We start from the raw sequence: 21,290 nt of genomic DNA, 5'->3' as shown, positions 1-21,290 counted from the left end.
TGAAATCCTGAATTAGTTGCTGCTAGAAAGTCTCTCCCCCACCCCAATATTCTGCCTTATTGGGCAACTCCAAACTCATTGAGGACAGTGGCATTGTAGAACATTTTATCAGGTTGCACATTTTAAAGATTTAGTTAAACATGTTAATTTTATGAATAAGTCTTAGAAAAATTATGTAAATATCCCAAGATCACACAGAGAGTCAATGTAGAGCATGGCCTAGAGTCCAGGTATTTCGATACCCGTTAAAACAGTGAGCTTTGGGGTTAAGTCTGCTGCAACAGCCAGAGAGTACTTGATCTCTCTTTGATGACCTTGCAAATGAGAAGTGAGTTAGTGGTTTTGTTTAAAGTAATCTTCCAGAAGGTTGTGCAAGGACAACACAGTTGGGCAAAATGTCTCACAAATGCACCCCTGACTTTGCATGCCAGGCAATGTAATAGGGCACCCAAGAGTCAGAAGCAAGTGATCGCTGCCCTAGGAATACACAGCAGTGTAGATAACCTGATCAATCAAAATTATGAACAGCAGAAGTAAAACAAACAAGCTATCTAAGAACAAAAAACTGAAGATTTGAATATTACATTGTTCAATATCTTACTGTCTTTAATTTTTTTTTTTAGGTATAATTGACATATAACTATTACTATCTTCCTTTATCTTCCTTCGATTTTATACTTATAAAATACACCTGTTTCAGTCAAATGTTTAACTGTGTATCTTGTTCTATTTTAAATGGTCACATTATTTGCCAGGCCTTTGAAGAAACTACAAACAATGAGATTTTTTTAAAACCCCAAAATATAAATTTATCTTTGATAGGCATAAACTTCTTTTAAGAAAAAAGAAATTTGGAAAACAGGCTAGTTTTGTCATAGCAGTACATTCTCTCTACAGCAACAGCTGTACATCGGTTCCATGGCGGGGGTCGCCCAGCTGCCTTTGCAGCGCTGTGACGTGTACGGGAAAGCCTGCGCCGAGTGCTGCCTGGCCCGAGACCCCTACTGTGCCTGGGACGGCGCCTCCTGCTCCCGCTACTTCCCCACTGCAAAGAGGTAGGACACACGGAAACAAACGCAGTGTTTGCTACTTGTCGCACCTGATTTCATCTTTGAAGCAGCTTTCATATATAAATATACCAACTTTTTTTTTGCTGATTAGAAAGAGGTTTAGAGGTTTGGTGTTTTGTTTTTTTTCCTTTTCCCTAGTCAAAACGATCAGAAAAATGTATAATAGGATAGTTGGGTACAAATGTAATGGGACAAATGGTTTTAATAAATTACTGAGGGAAATCTAAAACATCACAATAATATCCTTGAATGTTTATACTTTGAAATTATAAAGTTTTGCAATTCCATTTGACACAGGGGTAAAGCCACAGAACAAGTCACAAACAGAACTTAGACTGGGCCTTTTGCTTTTTGACAAAAATGCTCCTCTGTCTAAAAATGCTCTTCTTTTTCTACCTAGCAACATTCTATCCTGATTTTTAAGTTTTAGTAAGGCAATTTATGTCCTTGGATGAACTGAAAATTCTGAGAAAATAATTTATTTACCTTTAGAGTCTTAGAGAGTGCACAGATACCCAACTATACAAAGTTTAAAAGAATTATTTCTAAGTTTGAAGATATCACATTTTTTGTACAATTTTCATTTACTAGCATCAAAACATATCTCTATTTGACCCAAATATATCTTTATTTGACCCCATACACACATTTAAAGGCTACTTTCTTATCATAGTATCATGAAAATATAAAACTACATAATAAAATACTTATCAATCTGTACATATGTATTATACAAATATTTCAAGTATACTCTTGATAAAACTCAGAAGTAATTTTTAGGTCATGCTTGAATAAAAGATGCAAAGGTATGCCTAGATTTTCACATAAAGCATAACTGTAAGTTGCTGTCTGGGAGACTGAATGCATTAGGAATATACATTTGATCATTTGGTTTATCGTTATATTCAGGAGGCTCAGGAAACTCTTAGCACATCCAAACGTTATATACAATCTTGATTTACTTTTGCTTTAAAAAATAAAAACATTTTCTTACTTTGACAAAATTGTTACCTCAATATGTTCTCTTCTACTAACTTGTGGCTACATTTCTCTGTTGATAATTTACCGTTTAAAAACCAAGCAATGATAGATGAAAGTAACATACAGTATCTTGATAATATAAACCTAAAGATTAATAGTTTGCACATCAACTATCAAAACATAAAATAGAAGTCAGTATTATCAAGCAATTGCATTTTAGGAGCAATAAAATTTGTCTTTTAATTTTTTTTAAATTAACTTGAGAGAGAGAGGAAGAGAGAGAGCTAGAAACATAGATGAGAGAGGACATTAATTGGCCTCCTCCTGCATGCCCCACACTAGGGATTTGGCCCACAACCTGGGCGTGTGCCCTGACCGGGAATAGAACTGGTGACCTCTTGGTGCATGGGTCGATGCTCAAGCACTGAGCCACACCAGCTGGGCTAAAATTTGTTTTTTATTGTAGTTGATTTTTAAGCAGCTATGAATGTGGATATTTTTCATTGCTAGTGAGACATGTTCTTCGACATTTGTTGTATTTTAAATATTTGGAAAAATATTAGAGGAAATAAAAAAACTAATATATACTAAAATCTATTGATCAGACAGCTTAGATGACATTGACTGTAGTGGTAAATCATCCACAACTTCAATTTATCATATAATCAGTCCATATGGATGAAAACATAGTTAATAATATTAAATGTAAATGTAGTGTTAGCCTATTCCACTTAATAAATACAGTTTTCTTAAGCCTTTAACATTCAGAATTGAGATGACATGTTTGTATTATTTTCATATACCTATTGATTTTGTTGGAAGTTTAGATTTAAAACAAAAACTTAGTGAAGAGATAATGTGTTATTGACTAATGAAACCATGGATAGTTTAATAAATAACTATGTGCAGCTTTAATAGCAATCAAATTAATTATTTGATTAAAATTTTACAGTTCCTAAAATCATTTAGCTCTATTGGGCTTGTAATGTTACTCAGAAAATGTGAATTCATGTTTGAACTAAAATTGAGTATTATTTCCTTTCCATGTGTGAGTATGTAATATTACCTAATTTAGTAATAATCCATTCTAAATTAATTTTAATTACAAGAATTAAAAATCATAACTACAGCTATCATATATTAAAAAGCTGTATGATATATATTTGAAAAGTGTTCGCTTACAATTCACATTTGAAGGTATTATTATTAACACATTTTGTTGTGCTTTGCAGATTTTACCTAATCCAATTTCATGTGTCTTTGAAAAAGATGTTTAGAGACCTCATATTTTTATATTCTTTGTGATGGCGTTTTTCAAAAGCTTAAAATGCAGTAAAAAATGCCTTCCCAAGTGCTTTGTGGTTCGTGTTTCACAAGTTCTCTTGTTGGCTCAATTTTGAAATGTGCAACATCTGTTGATAGTCTCACCAATTCTACAAATAGGAATCTATAAATACTTTGGACTTCTAAATTTATGAATACAGTAACAAATTCCATGTTTGCAATTCTCAGTGGCCTTTGTGAAAGCTCTTTTCAGGGATGGTAACTAACTTTTCAGAAAGACAATACCCATTAAAATAGATGCAGAAACAGTTTGGCAAGTGTCCCCAATCTTTTCCAGTCTGTTACACAGAGCCAGTCTCCATTTTTGCTTCTTTCTGGAACTCCACATCTTGTCTGCACCACAATGGCTAGAAAACCTCCTCCTTCCTGGTCAACCATAGTTAAGTGCAGACAGGACACTCAGAGTGTACTGCACCTAGCATGATCTGAACAGTACAGTGTAGGAGAAACTCATCTAGATTTTTTAAAAGCAAATTTAGCTTTCTTTTAGAGGTAAGTTCACTGTCTTCTCTCTCACCTTACTCCGACAAAAGAAAGTCTTGCTCCTCAATATTTGTTTTTCCTTTTTTTTTCTTTCATTTGCTTAGCCCTATGATCATAAAGGAATATTTTGTTTTAAAAAGGTTGATATAGCAGCCATAATACTAAATCTAAAACTAACTTAAAAATAGAATTCATAATCATAATGCTTTTAAATTTAACAAAATTTTTAAGTTTTTTTTGGAAGTATGTGTACATGTTAAGAGAAAGAACATTCATGTGAATTTTAATTTTCAAGCTACGCCCTCATTAGTGATCAGAAAAAAAAACAAACACAAACGTTTAATTCTGTTTATTGAAGAAATGGGTTGCTATTCTATATTTTGTGTGTTTTGATCAGAATTTAAGATGATAAGAATTTAGGAGTTTCTAGATGTTAGATTCTTATTGATTGAGTAGCAAGAAAAAAGTGAATTTTTGTTCTCAATGACTTTGAAAGACTTTAAACACATTGTTAATACATTTGTATGCTGTTTCCCATTTTCATCATCTTGGAGACTGCTCTTACAGGTGTAATGAGCTACTTTAAAAAATCTTTTAGTCAGACATAGATGCATCTTGATAAACTCCTAGAGTCTGTGATTTTTGATTCACCTTAATTCTTATGACAAATTCCCTAGAGGGAATAGAAATACAATAATTCCTTTTAAATGAATTGTTTTAGACGCACAAGACGACAAGATATAAGAAATGGAGACCCACTAACTCACTGTTCAGACTTACAACACCATGGTAAGTTGCAACATTTTTCATCTTTCCACCTGCTAACACCAGGATAAAATCACAAGAAGTAATGCATACCCACACACAGGCAGGGCACATACCTTTCCCAGAACAGTTACAGAAATACAACTAAAAAGGAAAAAAATCAAGGAGACAGAAAATTCTAAAGATACAAAGAAATAAATTATGTCTCTTTCTTGCAGCTGTGATACATTCAAGATTTAAAACCCTATGAGACTTAAACCTCAATGCTGTTTCTCATAGCAACAAAAAAGCCAGTTTAAGTACACACTTTCATGTATTTCTCATAGTCACATGAGAGTAGTACGCAACAAAAGTATTCATTCAAATATATCCAAGAAGAAAATGTTTTCTTAAAATAAGTCATGCAAAGTATCCATTAATATGTTGATGATACCCAATATATTGTTATTGGAAATCCTAGTCAAGTAGGAGGTAATTCTGATGTCTTCACTGATTTACTAATACGATGTTCTCTTGAACTGGGGATTTGGGGCCAAGTTCATTTTATGCCTCCTGAAAGGTGTCAAGGCCTGTTCAATGTTTAAGTTGCTTATTTAATGTTGAAATACCAGCCAATCTTTATTTAAAGTGGAGTAAAATTATAGTATATCTCACTCTCCCACTTCAAACCTTTACAGAAATAATAATGAAGCGGTGCTGCCCTCTGCTGGGGAACCTTATCAATGGCATCACTGTTATGAAGAATTCATAGTTTAAAATAGCTAAAATGTAACATGTAAACATTTTACAAATAATTGAACATTATTACCCTATTACATTACTCTTAAAGGAAGGTCTAATATTTAGTGCCTTTTACATTAATCTTAAGAAAGTCTAATATTTTATCAGTGAATCTGAATTTGATCTAATTCTGCATATAGAATATTGATTTTTCATGAATATAACAAAAGAAAACACACTGCACAAGTAACACCCTAGCATGTATTCCAAAACCTAGCTACTGTTTTGAAAGTCAGATTACCTGTTATGCATCCTGTATGTACTGGTATCTGGTTAATGAACACTCGCAGGGTCGTTTGGAGGGTGTCAATACCAGGAGACGGGAACCATGCATTTACTCTATACTTTGGATCCATTTTGCTTGCAAAATTTTCTTGTGAAGGGCCTTTCTGTCTGTTATTGTTCTTATTATAAAGAAAAAAAATACCACTACATTGGAGTAAATGTTATGAATTTTTGTCATTGTACAGATATATTTATTGCATTATTGACCTAACCTCCTTGAATTTTTCAAGTGGAATAATAAAGACGGACAATAAACCATCCACTAGTCTTCTATTCATCTATTTCATATAAAAATATTGAATTATGATGAGCACTGTTTAAGCTATACAGTCTTATGAAATATGAATTCATTGTATTAAAGAATCTACTGGCTTAGCTATGGAGAAACTAGTGATAACTAGAAATAAGATGATACAGCTAGAGCACATTTTATATCAGACTTTAACCTCCATATTGGTATGGACCTTGTTATTTTGGTCATTCTTGTACCTCTGGGGCTCTAACAGATGCAATATCATGATAAAAAAATGTAGATATTTAACACATATTTATTGAATGAATGATCTACATATTTCAAGCTATAACATAAATACTTATTGTTTTGGCTTTTCAGTAGAGATTTAAACTAAATAACATCTATTTTTTATATAAAAATGATTCGTCATATAATATGATTACTATTAAAATCATCATATTCAGAAATAAACTCTCTTAAGAAATAGCAATCAATTAACTAATAAATAATTATTATACACCACTATATGTAGAATACTATGGTATATTTTGAATATTACTACAGAAATTTTTTATAAATATATATTTATATTTTACTGATAATCAGTTTTAATATCATACAGTAATTTTATAATTTTAATACAATAGTTTTTAGTACCATTTTACTGATACATTCATTTTTTTAGAAATCCCTTCCCTTTAAAGACCCAGTTAGTATTTTTTTAATTATATATATATATATATACTGAATTATGAGTGTACATATACAAGGAAAAGCTGGCCAAAGATTTTTTTTAAGTGAAACTGTGAATACATTAATGTTGTTGACTATTGATTGACTAGACATTAGAGGTTTTAGACTTTAAAGTTGTGTTTTGAGGAAATTAGACTGGTGAACACCTGTAAAAGTTGGTAATGCAGACTTGTTTAGCTTTAGAAAGTAAAATGAACGTAAATCAGGTTTCCTCCCAATTCTGCCATCGGAATGCACACTGTAAAAGGAAAAGGAATTCTGTGGTTCAGTGTTTCGGAGTCATGTGTGCACGCGTGTGTGAACAGTAAGTAGATGCTTGTGATATGGGGAACAAATGCTGAAATAGTCCAGGAAGCTCTGCAGCAATAAAACATTGCTTCTTTGAAGGCCTCTTAATTCCTTGTCTGCTTGTTTGATAATTGACCAAGCATAAAAAACTACATACACTAAAGATTACAGTAAATTTTAAAGTTTGGAAACTAAGTCAGGCTGACTTACGACCAGGCTGAGTCTCACCTTGGGAATCAGTGAATTATCTTGGAATAGGCGCTATCAGTACTTGAAAGTAAAATGGGCAGAAATCCAGAGCTCAGCCCTATTAAGTCATGTATGTTGTCTTGCTAATGTCACATCTCACATGAAATAAAATATTTGTGCTCATATGGAAACATATAAAGATATGTTTTCACAGAAAGCTGCTAAGCAACTTGAAGCCAAATTATACACTTCAGGACAATCAGTTCCAGCTGTAATGGTAAACATATTTTGTAACACTCTATATTTTACATATCCTGAGGTTTTAAGAGAGAGACTACACAAAACAATTCAGAATTAAGTGGAAGAAATGTTACTCTTGATGAAACCTTGAACACTCACTCAGAGCGGTCTGCTCCCCCTGCGTGAAGGCAGCACTGACGTCGAGCTGGCTGGGTGAAGTGCAGAACTCCAGCTCCCCTCCATGCAGAGGCTCTCTTCCGTCACTGGTGGCCATTCACCTGGGGATATTTCAGTGTAAAACCCTAAATATAGTATATATGTGCTGGCAGATCTTCGTGTCCTCCCACTCACACCTCGTACGGAATGCTAAAGACAAACCTCAGGTTTTTGCAATATGTTTCCTTCCCTAAAATAACTGTTGTGCACAAAATTGAAGCTGATCTGACTTTGCATTCAAGAGTGTGAGTAGCTGAGTGAATTTACCTTTAAACTCCCTCCCCTGTCCCCTACCTTACCAAGCCAGAATGAGTCATACTATGACCTACATATCCAGAGAAGAAAGAGCCTACACCATAAGTAACATTTTTAAAATTAACATCATCTTAGATTTTGGAATCTTTGAAATGTTTTATATCCTAACTTCTAGTTTAATGCCATCACTGATTTTCACTTTGTAAGTTCTCTTGGCTGTTCTACATATATGCATTTTCTTTCTAACATCCCATAGTAAAACATCCACAGAATTCCATTTTCTTAATTATCTCTGCAACCAGCTCAATTTATGTCTTGGATTGCATCAAATATTCATAAAGTATCTCTGTCAGTGTCATTTTTATAGTCTGTAGAGTTGTAAATTTAGTATTTTGTAGCGATGCTAATCTGATCTGTGCCTTGGCTTCTTTATACATGTAGAAAAATCCAACCATGAATCTGAGCAGTTAGCCCCAAGAGAAGCCTCAAGACTTGATAGATGAGCATGATGTCAGTCCTAAAAAAATTCTAATTTTAACATATTACCAAATTGTATTAAGTCTAAGATGTCACTGAATGTAAGATGCACCATTATTTTACTTACTGCTCAAAAAGAAAAACTGACCAAGATGAGCAGACTGATAGATGGTCCCAGTATCAAGCCAGGACACAATATGGTTCAGTATTAGCATAAAGGAGAAATAAATTCCCATGCAGAAGATACTAAGGACATTTGTTTGTTTCATCTACAGTTATGGGTAATGGAAAGGGTGAGGAAATACTCCTTGAATCATAATGTGGTACTCATGAAGAGTTACTTTCTGAGTTTACAAACAGGGTGGACCAAAAATCTCAGACAAGATTTTAATTTAAAGAGGTATCGGGTTAGCCTGGGCGGTGTGGCTCAGTGGATTGAGCATCATCCCATGGCCTGAGAAGTGTCAGTTAGATTCCCCGTCAGGGCACATACCTGGGTTGAGGGCTTCATCCCTGGTCGGGGGCATGCAGGAGGCAGCAGATCAGTGTTTCTCTCTCACATCACTGTTTCTATGTCTCTCTCCCTTCCTCTCTCTCTAAATTAAAAACAAAAACAAAAAAACATATTTCAAAAAAGAGGTATCAGGTTAGTAGGGTCTTGCAGAAACACATATCTTTTCTGGAAGAAAGCAACTTCAACTCAAATCAAGAGCAATGCATTGTAAGATGCATTCTGATATTAGAGATCTTAAAATATAAAGAATTGTGCATCCAGAGTGGACATACTACAGTATTATCTTCTATAACTTTGTAAATCTGTTTTGAAACTATTTTCACTGGAGATAATCAATCATCATAATAATCATCTTCTGATAGTACCATAGGCAATTAATTCAATTATTCATAGTATACATGTGCATAACAACCTGAATAAAAATATGAAATATTTCAGGCCATCATTGTTGTTTATTAAAGTTTTTAAATACGTCATCAGAGATCACCCAAGTGTTTTTACACCTATAATTTAACCATTATTACATTTTAAACATGCTGCATTTTGTAAATTCCAGAACTTATAAGGAAAAAATATTGTTTATAAAAGGTTTCTGTTTCAGCAAATAGGTATTTTCCATCATTTCCTATCATACTTGTTGGGAAAAAATAAATTAAACATCAAAGTCCATGTTTTCTGTCTTTAAATGTAAACACTCTTGATAATTTCACTCTGGCGTATAAATTATGTGTGCTTTCTTGCTAAAGCAATTGCTAAAAAATTATGAAAATAAGACATCAGATGTTTGATATAAACTAAGTTAGTATTATAGCAGATTTCTTCATATTGGTGTTGTTTTGTAAGTGACTGAGTTCCAGCCTGTGCTAGGCTAAGAAGCATTGCAGCCTCTGGCATCACAAGATATCAAGCACAGTATTAAATATAACTATTCGCATGGCTTTACAGTAACTTCATAATACCTCAATTTTATTTTCATATTTTAAATTAATAAATCTCTAAAAAATAAAACAGTAGTGTTTCTCTCTGAAATAATAATTACATATGAAAAATAAAATTAAAATACTCTGGTCATATCTATCTGTCATTTATTCATCTACCTATCTGTATACCAGCAACAATATTAAAAACACAAATCCACAGGAACCTGTGGATCTAAGGAAGACTGGAAACCACTTGAATTATAAAATTTTAAATGCTGTATACTGGCTGATAAGTATTTCCCAGCATCAGCGACAAATCTAAATTTAGGGCATAAAACAAAGTAGTTTAAAATTCTAAGTTTTCAACAAGTTGATAAATTATAACTTTAAATTTTCTCTAAAGTTTCATTGAATCTTTTTTTACTGGACAAATAGATATATTAAGCAAATTGACTTTAATATATACATATTTGTTCATGTCTAGGAGCATGCATGCAAACTAACAGTCAACAAACATTTGCAGAGAAATTAGTTGGTATAAGCATCAAACAAAAAACATTGGAGAAGCATTGTACTAAGCATAATCTTGATAAATAAACAAATAGGATCCCTGTTATATAGCTTTGTACAGACTACAAAATTTGTTTTAAGTGCACTATGAGATTAAATCGTTAGCCATCATAGTAGTTAGTGAGATCCTAAAATATACATGAATGTTAAAATGAATGAAATTGTTGTCTACAATTTTTTTATTCTTAAGTGTTTTTTGTCTTCCCAATAATTATTCATCATCCATGAAATGCCTTTTTGGCTACCACTACTTAAAGAGATAAAATTCATCGACTTGAAGTCAAATTAGAGTCTTTTCTGTTGATCAAGTGCCTGTACCATTTCTGGGGAAAATCGTTGAGAATTTAGTAAGGAAAATCTAAGTAATGATGTTTATACTTAAGAAGTAACATATCACCCTGGCCGGTTTGGCTCAGCGGTTAAAGTTGTAGTTTGTACCTGGCCACAGTTGGGGTCATGTGGGTGGCAACCACTTGTGTCTGTCTCACATTGATGTTTCTCTCTCTCTCTTCCTCCCTCTCTCTCTCCTACTCTATCTGAAGATAAATGCAAAAAAAAAAAAAAAAGTCCTCATGTGAAGATAAAAAAATAAAAATAAAAAGTAACTTATCCGCAATTTTCTGTGTCAACAAGAATTGATGGGCAACACTTCATTTCCTTCTCTGCTTGAACTTTAATAATAAATATTATTGAGAAAAAATTATACTGTAAAATATTAAAATTACAATGTCATGAAAACAAATGGAATTATATTTCTCTTTATGTAGTTTAGCAATTAACTGTATTTGCTAAACATTTTAAATAATTGACAACCATTTGCCCCTCCCTAAAATTGTTCTATTTCTATATTCATTATATATTAAATTAAACTTTATAATAACATAAATGGGAGGACATCAAAAATAATAACAGAGATCAAATAGTTGAATAAACCTATAGGTCACTAACTCACCCATCTTTTTTTTCTACATGACATCAACTTTTTTAACATTCTTGCATGATTAACATTTCAATCTTAGAAGACATTTATGGGGTTAAAATGGAGAGTGAAATAAATGGAAAGCTGAAATGTGATGCCTTCTGTTCTGCTTTATTGGAAGAGAATCAAATACTAAATAAGGCCTTTAGCAATATGATATTTCTGGCCAAATGATGGATATCATGACTTTTTGTTGTTACAAAAGGAAGCAATTTATTTAACTTCTTTCTTTCCTCCCATTCTTTCTGGTTTATTAGGCTCATTTCATTTCCATAAATTATTCCACTAAAAGAGGAAATGATTAATTGAGGATCGCTTCCTTAAAAACATTATTTCTTGTCATTAACAGCTGCAACATATTGTAACATTGTGTTATTCAAACACATTGTGGTGCTTTTTAAAATTACTTTAATGTTTGTTGCTCTCAATTATTTTGCTCTAAATATTCAATGCAACCCATGAGAATTCAATATGCAGATTTAACAACTATTCCCTTCTTGTCTACTAGCAATTTTCATGACAAAAGTTTGAATTCAAAACAGTTGCTTTCTAAGTGTGAAGTGTACTTTAAAATGGGATAAATAGAGGTTGTTTTCTTCTTGGAAATCTACAAGATTACCAGCTGGCAAGGGTGTCCTTTACAGATTTAGTGTCCCTGGAGATAAGAGAATGTATTCATTTGATTTATCAAATTTCTCTCTTATTATGCCATATTGGGAATTTTTGATTTGGGAGTATAATTAATTAGTCATCATTTTTCCCCCACATCATCTCTAATCAACTGTTGTAACATTCTAAAACTGAACAAATTTAGAAGATTTGAAATGTTTACATTTAACAGTGGTTTAACAATGTATATACTTTGAAAATACTTATGATGTATCTATATTATGCTGCCGTTTCTATGCAGAGCTGTTTGCTTTGGTAAACCGTTGATATGATAATACGCTTGTATACCAAGAAAATATTGCAAATCTAGTAAGGTTAGAAGACAAGAAACAAAATATTGTTCCTGTTTGTAATTTCTTTTTTGAGAGAGAGAGTAAGAGAGAGAGAGAGATTGAGGGACAAGGAGAAGAAAGAATGGAGATCCTGAAGGATGGAGAGAGATCCGTTGTCACTGGGCCTCTAATGTTTCTGATATTGTACACAATTGAATCAAGCAGTTAGGGTAGAATGGCTAGGAAGAGGAATGGGTATTTATTGAGTGCCTTCTAATCATTCTTTCTAAAATACTTACTGGATATCTGTTTATAAGGTGTCAGGTGTAGGGAAATGAACAGAAAAACAAGTTTGCAGATTGTTACATCTGGGCACCCAAATATATGAATGCTTGGCTGAAATGAAAGTTCCAGGTAAAATTAAAACTCACTGATGATAAAAACATTCTGCTACAATGGAATTAACAGAAACAACTGTATTCAGTGGATATCTACTTTTTGCAATTATGCTGATGGTAGCAGCACCCAACAAAACATAAAATAGGGGGATCGCAAAGCATACTATTACTGAAGTTAATGTGACGGGACTTTTGGCTCACTGCTTATTAACTAGAAGATTTTCTTTGGCTTTTTATTTGGGTAAAGGAGATACAGAAAGAGCAAAGTTAGAGAGGAATGAATCCTTAAGATTCTGGCAGAGTAGTTATCAAGGCAAACTAACAAAAGACACTGAGCCAAGGTACCAAATTGCCAGTTGTGGTTCTTGTCTTATCCAGGTGGAAAAGTATCTGAATGCCATGATGTTTCTTGAAAAAATCCATGAACTTTTTGTTGTTGTTGTTATTCCTCACCTCAGGATATTTTTCCATTGAATTTTAGATAGAGTGGAAGGGAGGGAGTGGGGGGAAGAGAGAGAGAGAGAGACATCAATATAGGAAAGACACATCTATTTGTTGCCTCCCACAGGACCCTGACCCCCTGACCAGGGCTGGGGATCAAACTTGCAATCCAGGTATGTGCCCTTGACCAGGAATCAAACCCAGACCCTCCAGTCTCTGGGCCGATGCTCTAACCACTAAGCATACCAGCCAGGGCAATGAACTTCTGCTATATTAAACTAAGTACAACTTGGTGTAGTTCTTGATTAAATCAAATCCTGTCTTAGATTCTCCTATAGATATGTAGCAGGTAAAATGAAGTTTTTTTTTAATATAAGAAAACATGTAGTAATAGAATCCTACTCTGTGTGTGTGTACACTTGGAAAGGTTCGCTGTCACAAGGAGATCATGAAGAGAAAATATAAACTGAGCAGGTCAGGACTTCTAGGAAGATTACCTGAAAGCTCTCTGTGGACCAGATAGTATGATTAAATTAATTGGGAAGAAGACAATTCAGTAATTTTTTTAAAAATGTACTTAGTTGATAATATATTAATATTAAAATCTCTTCTTTTTTATTATACAAATTACACTGTTCCTAGCTGTGGGGTAACTAGTGTACTAAAGTACTTAAAGAGTTCTTTGTTTGAGATCAGTAACTTACTTATCTTACATTTCTATAGATCTTCATAGTAACCTGCATTAGGTGAGAGACAAGTCTACAAGAACAGTAGTCCTGAGAGGAATGGTTAGTAAACCAGAGATATTAGTAGATCACCATGCTGTTTGTTTCTGAATCTAGTAATTTTTTTCTATGTTATCACGCTGTCATGTATCTTATGATTTCAGTGCTATTTAGAGCTTGAATGAAAAGTCTCTTCTCAAAAGTAAAATGATTTATTTTACTGAATTAAAATTTTTTATTTTTATTTTATGTTGTTGGTGTGAGAACACTTAAACATGAGAGCAACCTTCTTAACACATTTTAATTGTACAGTATAGCACTGTTCATCATAGCACAATTTTGTACTGTAGGTCTCAAGGTCTTATTCATCTTGCATCCCTGAAATGATACCCTCATTGATTAGCACTATTTCCCCTCCTCCCAGCCCTGGGCACCACCTTTCTACTCTCAGCCTCTAGGAATTTGACCATTTAGATACATCATGTAAGTGGGATTATATAGTGTATATTCTTCTGTGACTGGTTTATTTAACTCAGCATGTTCTCAAGGTCCATCTATGTTGTTCTTTGTTGCAGATTTCCTTCTTTTTAAGGCTGACGAATATTCCAACTGAAAGGATTTCTAAATCAAAAAAGTTTAAAATGCCTAACAATTAGCAGAGAAAAAAAGTATCCCATATAAACTGTATTGACCTCTGTGACAAAGCATTTTAGTCATTCATGGTAGCTCCTGAATGAAAGACTTTCCAGCCCCCGTTGGGCATAGAGATTCAATGTATCTCTATCCAGGGAAGCAGATGTCTTGCAGACTAGCAGAGCTACATATGTCATATCTATTCAATCAAAGACATATTAATAATTTCAGAGAAAATATGCTACCATATTCAATGTAGATATTGAAAAATATATAGATCTGCAATATGAAAAAAAGTGACTTCAAATCAGTTAAATATTATTTTTTTACATTTCAGTCATTTCCTGTTTTTTTCTATTTCTAAAGGATTGATCTTTTAAATAAGAAGGGACAACCCTGGCCAGTTTGACTCCATCGTTAGAATGTTGGCTCGCAGACCAGAGTCATGGGTTTCATTCCGGTCAAGAGCATATACTCGGTTGTGATTCAATCCCTAGCCCTGGTTGGGGTCGTTTGGGAGACAACCAGTTGATATGTCTCTCTCACATTAATGTTTCTCTCCTTCTCTCTCTCTCTCTCTCTCTTTCTCTCTCTTTCTCTCCATCCCTCCCTCCTACTCTATCTGAAAATCAATGGAATAATATCCTTGGTGAGGATTTAAAAAAAAAAAAGGAAGGGCCAGATACTTCTCATCATTAGAAGAGTTTTATTTCATACCTTGGCAATAGAGTAAAAGGTACTGAAGTTGACATCCTGGAGATAGAAAATGAAGACAGAAAGCTGATTATAGGTAGGTGAGCCTGGGAGATGATGGACATCGGCCACGAACAGCAATTGTATGGAAGCAGGATTTTGGAAAGTTTTAAAGCTAGTGAGAGCAGATCATATTGTCTATGACAGACAAAAGTACTCAGTTGCTTATAAGGAATGTAAAACTGTCAGAGTGTTGTCAAAAGAGGGTGGAAACTTTCAAAGTAAAAAAATCTAGCTAAGTTTGAAGTAGAGAACAAAAAAATTTCATCTGTCTATTCTGTCAGCCCTCTGTGCATGTGAAAATATATTTATTATTTTCTAAATTAATATAATTAGTTCCAGATTATACAGGATGTCATAATGGAAACAGGATTATACAAGATAATAAGGAGTTTTTTTTTCTCTAAATGAGTTTTACCTACACTTCCTGTGTCATACTTTTGATCTTAACTGTGTTTCATTTACCACATTGAAGGAGGTTACATAAAGGGTAAAATAATAGGAACTTAATCAGGAGACAGGATTTCTCATTGCTGCATTTTATTATATGCTTTTTCCATATTCTTTAGCCTAATTCTTGAAAATATTAAAAGATGTGTCATTTTAAAATAAGGACAATTGAAACCACATTGCATTAGATCTGTGCATCCTTCTTCTGAGCCAGCCCAAACATTTCACACCAATTGACCTCCCAAACAAACTTGTGGAGTATTTAGGAGTTATTGGCAGGGAGTATAAACTTCCTGAACTCTACCTTTTGTAAAGTACTAGATAAATATTGTTGGGTGAATTTAATTTCACAGATGAAAAAAAATACAAAGAGGTAAAATCTTTTTTTCAAAAGCCCCGTTGAATACTTTGTCTTCTGGAAAATAGTACAATATGAACTGGCCCCATTAATCAGAGCATAGAGTTTTACAGAGAAAATACTTTCTTGGATAGCATTATCATGGCATATAAAAATGTTTAGCAGTTATACTGCACACATGGCTGACTTTGTTACTGTAATGCTATTTTCTGGTAGACAAATATCTGCACATGCCTTATATAATCCATACCAAAATAATGTCTATTTTGATAAACATTTGGGTTCTGAAACCTTACCTCCTCGACATTCTGCCATCCTCAATCAACTTGAAAAGGACTTCCAATTTGGCAATACATTTATCTCCTGAATTTCCAAAGAAATACTTTGAAAAGTTGCTTTTATTTCTCTAACATTGTCTCATTTCATTTTTTCCTCACTAAACAGATAATCACCATGGCCACAGCCTTGAAGAAAGAATCATCTATGGAGTAGAAAATAGTAGCACATTCCTGGAATGCAGTCCAAAATCACAGCGAGCTCTGGTCTACTGGCAATTCCAGAGGCGAAATGAAGAGCGAAAAGAAGAGGTATGGGGATGAAATGAATTGCATTATTTATTTATTTTAATATGTTTTTATTGATTTGCGAGAGAGAAAGAGAGATAGAAACATCTACGTAAGAGAGAAACATCGATTGGCCGCCTCCTGCACACCCCCTGCTGGGTAAACCCAGGCCTGTGCCCTGACTGGGACCTCTTAGTCCATGGGACAGCGCTCAATCCACTGAGCCACATCAGCCAGCTGATTGCATTATTTCTATCCAACACATACTAAGTGACCCCAGCATGGTTGACTTGAGGGTGGAGGGGCGGGGGAAGTACTGTGAATCTTTATCCTATTCTTAACTCAATAAAAGCTCATTCATTAAATAAATATTCATTGAAGGCTGATTATATGACAGGCTTTGTGCTAGGAGTTGGAGAAACAAAGGTGAATTTTGTCTCAGAAGTCATTTGGGGATATATTTTAGAATCTTTCTTCTTCTTTCTGTAGTTATCTATAAGGCAATTATGTTATCTATATTTGTGTATTAAAAAGCAAATCCTCCTAGCAATTTTAACTTTTGTTCAATCAGTTCTGCTATTCAATTGTGCATTTTGTTTCTCCATTAACTTCTACCTCTAATGGGAAAGGCAAGACTGAGAAATGGAGTAGTAGATTTAGGATGAAGTATGTAAGGTCTCAGTGTGAACTTTGTATGGAATTTGCATGTAACATCAGACAGAGCTTCCTCCTCAATGCTTTTTAAAAACATTAAATGAGGGTGACCAGACTTGTGGGTGATTTTTAAATGTATTATGTGCAGACAATTTTACAAACATAATCTGAATATAAAGGTGAAAATTCTCTCATTATCTTTTTTGAAAGTCTTTAAGTATGTAATCACATCACACAAATGTCAAGGTAGATTTTGTACATTCCCAGCCTAGGTTTTCAGAAATCTCTGCTGTAAACTATTCAAAATAAAAGTGAGCTTAGATATATTCAAGAGCATATCTGTATTTTTATATCACATCTAAGACCTAGGAAGGTGCATAATCAGTAAGCATGCAAGCTTTTTTCTCCTTGCTCAATTACTGATTTTTGTATTTTATATTTTGAAATCTTATTGTATGTTCATTCTGATGCTGTTTATTTTCAACTATCATGGTTCTGTATTTCCAGTTCTGATATTTAATGTTAACTTCCTCCTATATTTATATGCCTTATTTCAAATGTACAAAATAAACTATATCTTTGTACTTTCCTCCCTTTAACTTTAATATTTTCAATTATTATAATGAGAAATTTTATTAAAACTGTAGGTAACCCATATTTTGCAATGCATCTTAAAAACAATTATCTTTTTTCTGATAGGAAAATGCTAGCACATCTGTTAAGCTAGAAATTTTATTAACTGCTAAAACATGCCTCAACAAATCATCTAATTTTTACAAAGATAGAGTTTTGGAATTTACATTTCTTCTAAATATGTAAATTTTTACCGCCCTTTTTCTCTCCTGCTAGATTAGAGTGGATGATCATATCATCAAGACAGAACAAGGCCTTCTACTGCGTAGCCTGCAGCGGAAGGATTCAGGCAATTACCTCTGTCACGCCGTCGAACACGGATTCATGCAAACTCTTCTTAAAGTGACCTTAGAAGTCATTGACACAGAGCACTTGGAAGAACTTCTTCACAAAGATGATGATGCAGATGGCCCTAAGACCAAAGAAATGTCCAACAGCATGACACCTAGCCAGAAGGTTTGGTATAGAGACTTCATGCAGCTCATCAACCACCCCAACCTGAACACAATGGATGAGTTCTGTGAACAAGTTTGGAAAAGGGACCGAAAACAACGTCGGCAGAGGCCAGGACATACCCAGGGGAACAGTAACAAATGGAAGCATTTACAGGAAAATAAGAAAGGTAGAAACAGGAGGACCCACGAATTTGAGAGGGCACCTAGGAGTGTCTGAGCTGAATTACCTCTAGAAACCTCAAACAAGTAGAAACTTGCCTAAGACAAAAACTGGAAAAAAAAAATGCAATATACATGAACGTTTTTCATGGCATTACGTGGATGTTTACAATGGTGGGAAATGCAACTGAATTCCACCAATTATAAATTAAGTCCATGAGTAACTTTCCTAACAGGCTTTCTTCCTAATGCCAACACATAATAGAGGTCAGGTGAACACAGATGTTCACTGTAGCAGACTTAATGTTTCCTATGGGATTTCACTGTACAGGTTTCGCTTTCTTCTTTGCCTGAGAAACAAAAATGCCATTTGCCATATTGCCATCTAAAGAAGAACATTGCATCAGCAAAGCCATTTTATTGAACTAAAACGTTAAAATGAACTGCATGGATTTACTAAGCTGATGAATATTCCAAAACGTGGTTGGATTCACGGATATTTTTGTCTACCAGCACTCCTGTTTATATGTACTGGAGGAGTAAAATGATACTGAATGCAATGGTCTGTGGAAATATGAAAAACATAAACCATCCATCATCCAGAAGAAAAATGGAATACACTGATCTACTACTGATGTCTTCTTTCAGCTTTGATCTAAAGATGTGTTTTATTAAAACTATAATTTAAATGTACCATGACAAATATGCAGTAAAATTTAGCTCTTTTCTAAGCTAGAGTAGGTTTTTGTCTTACAATTATTGTATTATATAGTTTTTGTTTTAAAAATTCCAATTCTGTGCTGCTTTTTTTTTCAACATTTTGTTTTTAGTTCTGCAAGGATAGCCAGTACTGTTTTAGAAATATATACATGTCATTACAAATTAATTCCTAAAACCTGGATATAAATTATGCTTCATTTCTCTGCGGTTTCAAACAAATAACACCTCTCCTTCTTTAAGTATTATATAAATTTATTTTAACCTGCATAATGTTCTTAGCAAAACAGAGCATTTAACCCTCCCCAAAAGGGAAGAAACAAATTGATTTGTTAAGTGCATTTTGTTGTATCTAATGAGGAGAAAAGGAACTGCGTGTTTCATGAAATTAATAAGCATTGCTTTAATATAATGTTAATTGAAATTGTCTCTTAATTCTGAGCTTGAATCCCTGCATGATATTTGAGACATAAAAACTCTCTCTCATGATTCCATTAGGAATTACATCTGTCACCTAATATTTTTAAAAGGGAGATCAGTAATATTAAGAACAACTTCTTAAAAGCAAATTATTCACTCTGTTTATATCTGTATCAATGGCCTCTTATCTCTGATTAAGACAGTTACCTGTCTGAAGAATTAATTCTGTTCACATCAGTGGGAGTGACATTTACACAAACTATTTTCCAGGACACCATCCACACTTAAAACATGTAAAATTCTTTGTCTTGTGCAACAACTTATAAAATAAGATAAAAGATTATTCATTAAAGGGTTGCCTGCTTTATTGTCCTAAGATGACTCCTTGAGAATCATTGACTTCGAGGTGCATAAAGCCACCAGCGTTACAGTAGTTTGTCTGGTACCGCATCTCCCTTGCCAGAAATCCCTCCCTGGGTCCTTCAAAAGGCACACAAATGCAAAAGAAACATCCAATTGCTACTAATGAAAGCACTGAAATTCTAACTCTGTCTTGGGATTCTAATTAACTCAGCATTAATTTCTCACCTTAGCCTACAGTGAATTTTCTAAAATTTCTCTATCAGCTGAAATTTTTCACAGATAGAAGCTCATGTTACAGTTTTAATGACTACCTTGAATAAACAATTTGTTGACACTTGTTTCGAGTAAAAGCCTAAAAATATTCTACATTCAATTTTAGACTCCATTGATTTACACAGTATTACTTTTGGAAGTACATCCTCCAATGCTAGCTGAATTTTAAATAATTTGAAGGACACACTCATGTAAAGAAAGAAAAGTGTGAAATATAAATCAAAGAACAAAGAGTGTTCCAAAAATAGGCTATTCTTTTATTTTTATTGAGGATCTAAAATTTTGTGTTGCATTTCATTCTGTATTTGAAACGAAAACAAATTTATTTGCAATAACAAAAATATCTTATTTCAATTTTTAAATATGTTTTTATTGAATTTTTAAGAGAGAGATAGAAACATCGATATAAGAAACATCAATTGGCTGTCTCTTGGACACCCCCTACTGGGGATCGAGCCAGCAACCCAGGTATGTGCGCAGACTGGGAGTCTACCTGGGACCTCTCAGTCCATGGGGTGATGTTCCATCTGCTGAGCCGCACCGGCCAGGCTCTTATTTCTTATTAGTCATCAATAACAAAAAATTTAAAGGGATAGACATAACATTTCAGGATATCATCTAATATCTGAATACATTTGTTTAGCAATATGAAATACCCAAGGAAAGAAAGTCTAGACTTCAATGAAAAGAAACAAAAACTAACAAATCTACTGGCATGTCTTTGTAAGCCATCAGGCCTAAGTTTTCAAAGAAAATTATAGATATAACTTGCAGGTAAATAACTCTTATTACAGTCATAATCTTCTGCTAATGTGTATGGAGCGGGGACAATTTGCACGAAAAATGATGTCCCATTAAATTTAGTTTGAATAGAGTGACATATGCATGGATCATCAGAGTTGAAACCAAGTTAAGAGACTCATGTGTCCTTAAGCGAATTATAACAGCAATCTCAAGGTAGGAAAAGTTACATTGCAGCAGAGAAACTATGGCCCAGTTGAAATTAAATG

At 33.7% G+C, this 21,290-nt stretch overlaps 1 protein-coding gene across 1 annotated transcript in view; it reads left to right on the top strand.

Moving 5' to 3' along the window:
* SEMA3A (semaphorin 3A) overlaps positions 1-19,194 on the top strand; it is a 324,915-nt gene extending 305,721 nt beyond the window's left edge. Inside the window, exons 15-18 of the mRNA XM_036246639.1 lie at positions 898-1,055; positions 4,600-4,667; positions 16,488-16,630; positions 18,110-19,194. Coding sequence (XP_036102532.1) covers positions 898-1,055; positions 4,600-4,667; positions 16,488-16,630; positions 18,110-18,565 — 825 coding nt within the window. The 3' untranslated portion in view covers positions 18,566-19,194. The remainder of the gene's footprint in view (positions 1-897; positions 1,056-4,599; positions 4,668-16,487; positions 16,631-18,109) is intronic.
* The last annotated feature ends 2,096 nt before the right edge of the window (positions 19,195-21,290 follow it).

Source organism: Molossus molossus, unplaced genomic scaffold, assembly GCF_014108415.1.
Source record: "Molossus molossus isolate mMolMol1 unplaced genomic scaffold, mMolMol1.p scaffold_m16_p_7, whole genome shotgun sequence".
In the NCBI taxonomy this organism is placed as follows: Eukaryota; Metazoa; Chordata; class Mammalia; order Chiroptera; family Molossidae; genus Molossus; species Molossus molossus.
Note: the sequence above shows the minus strand (reverse complement) of the source record. Positions and strands in the feature narration are given on the sequence as shown.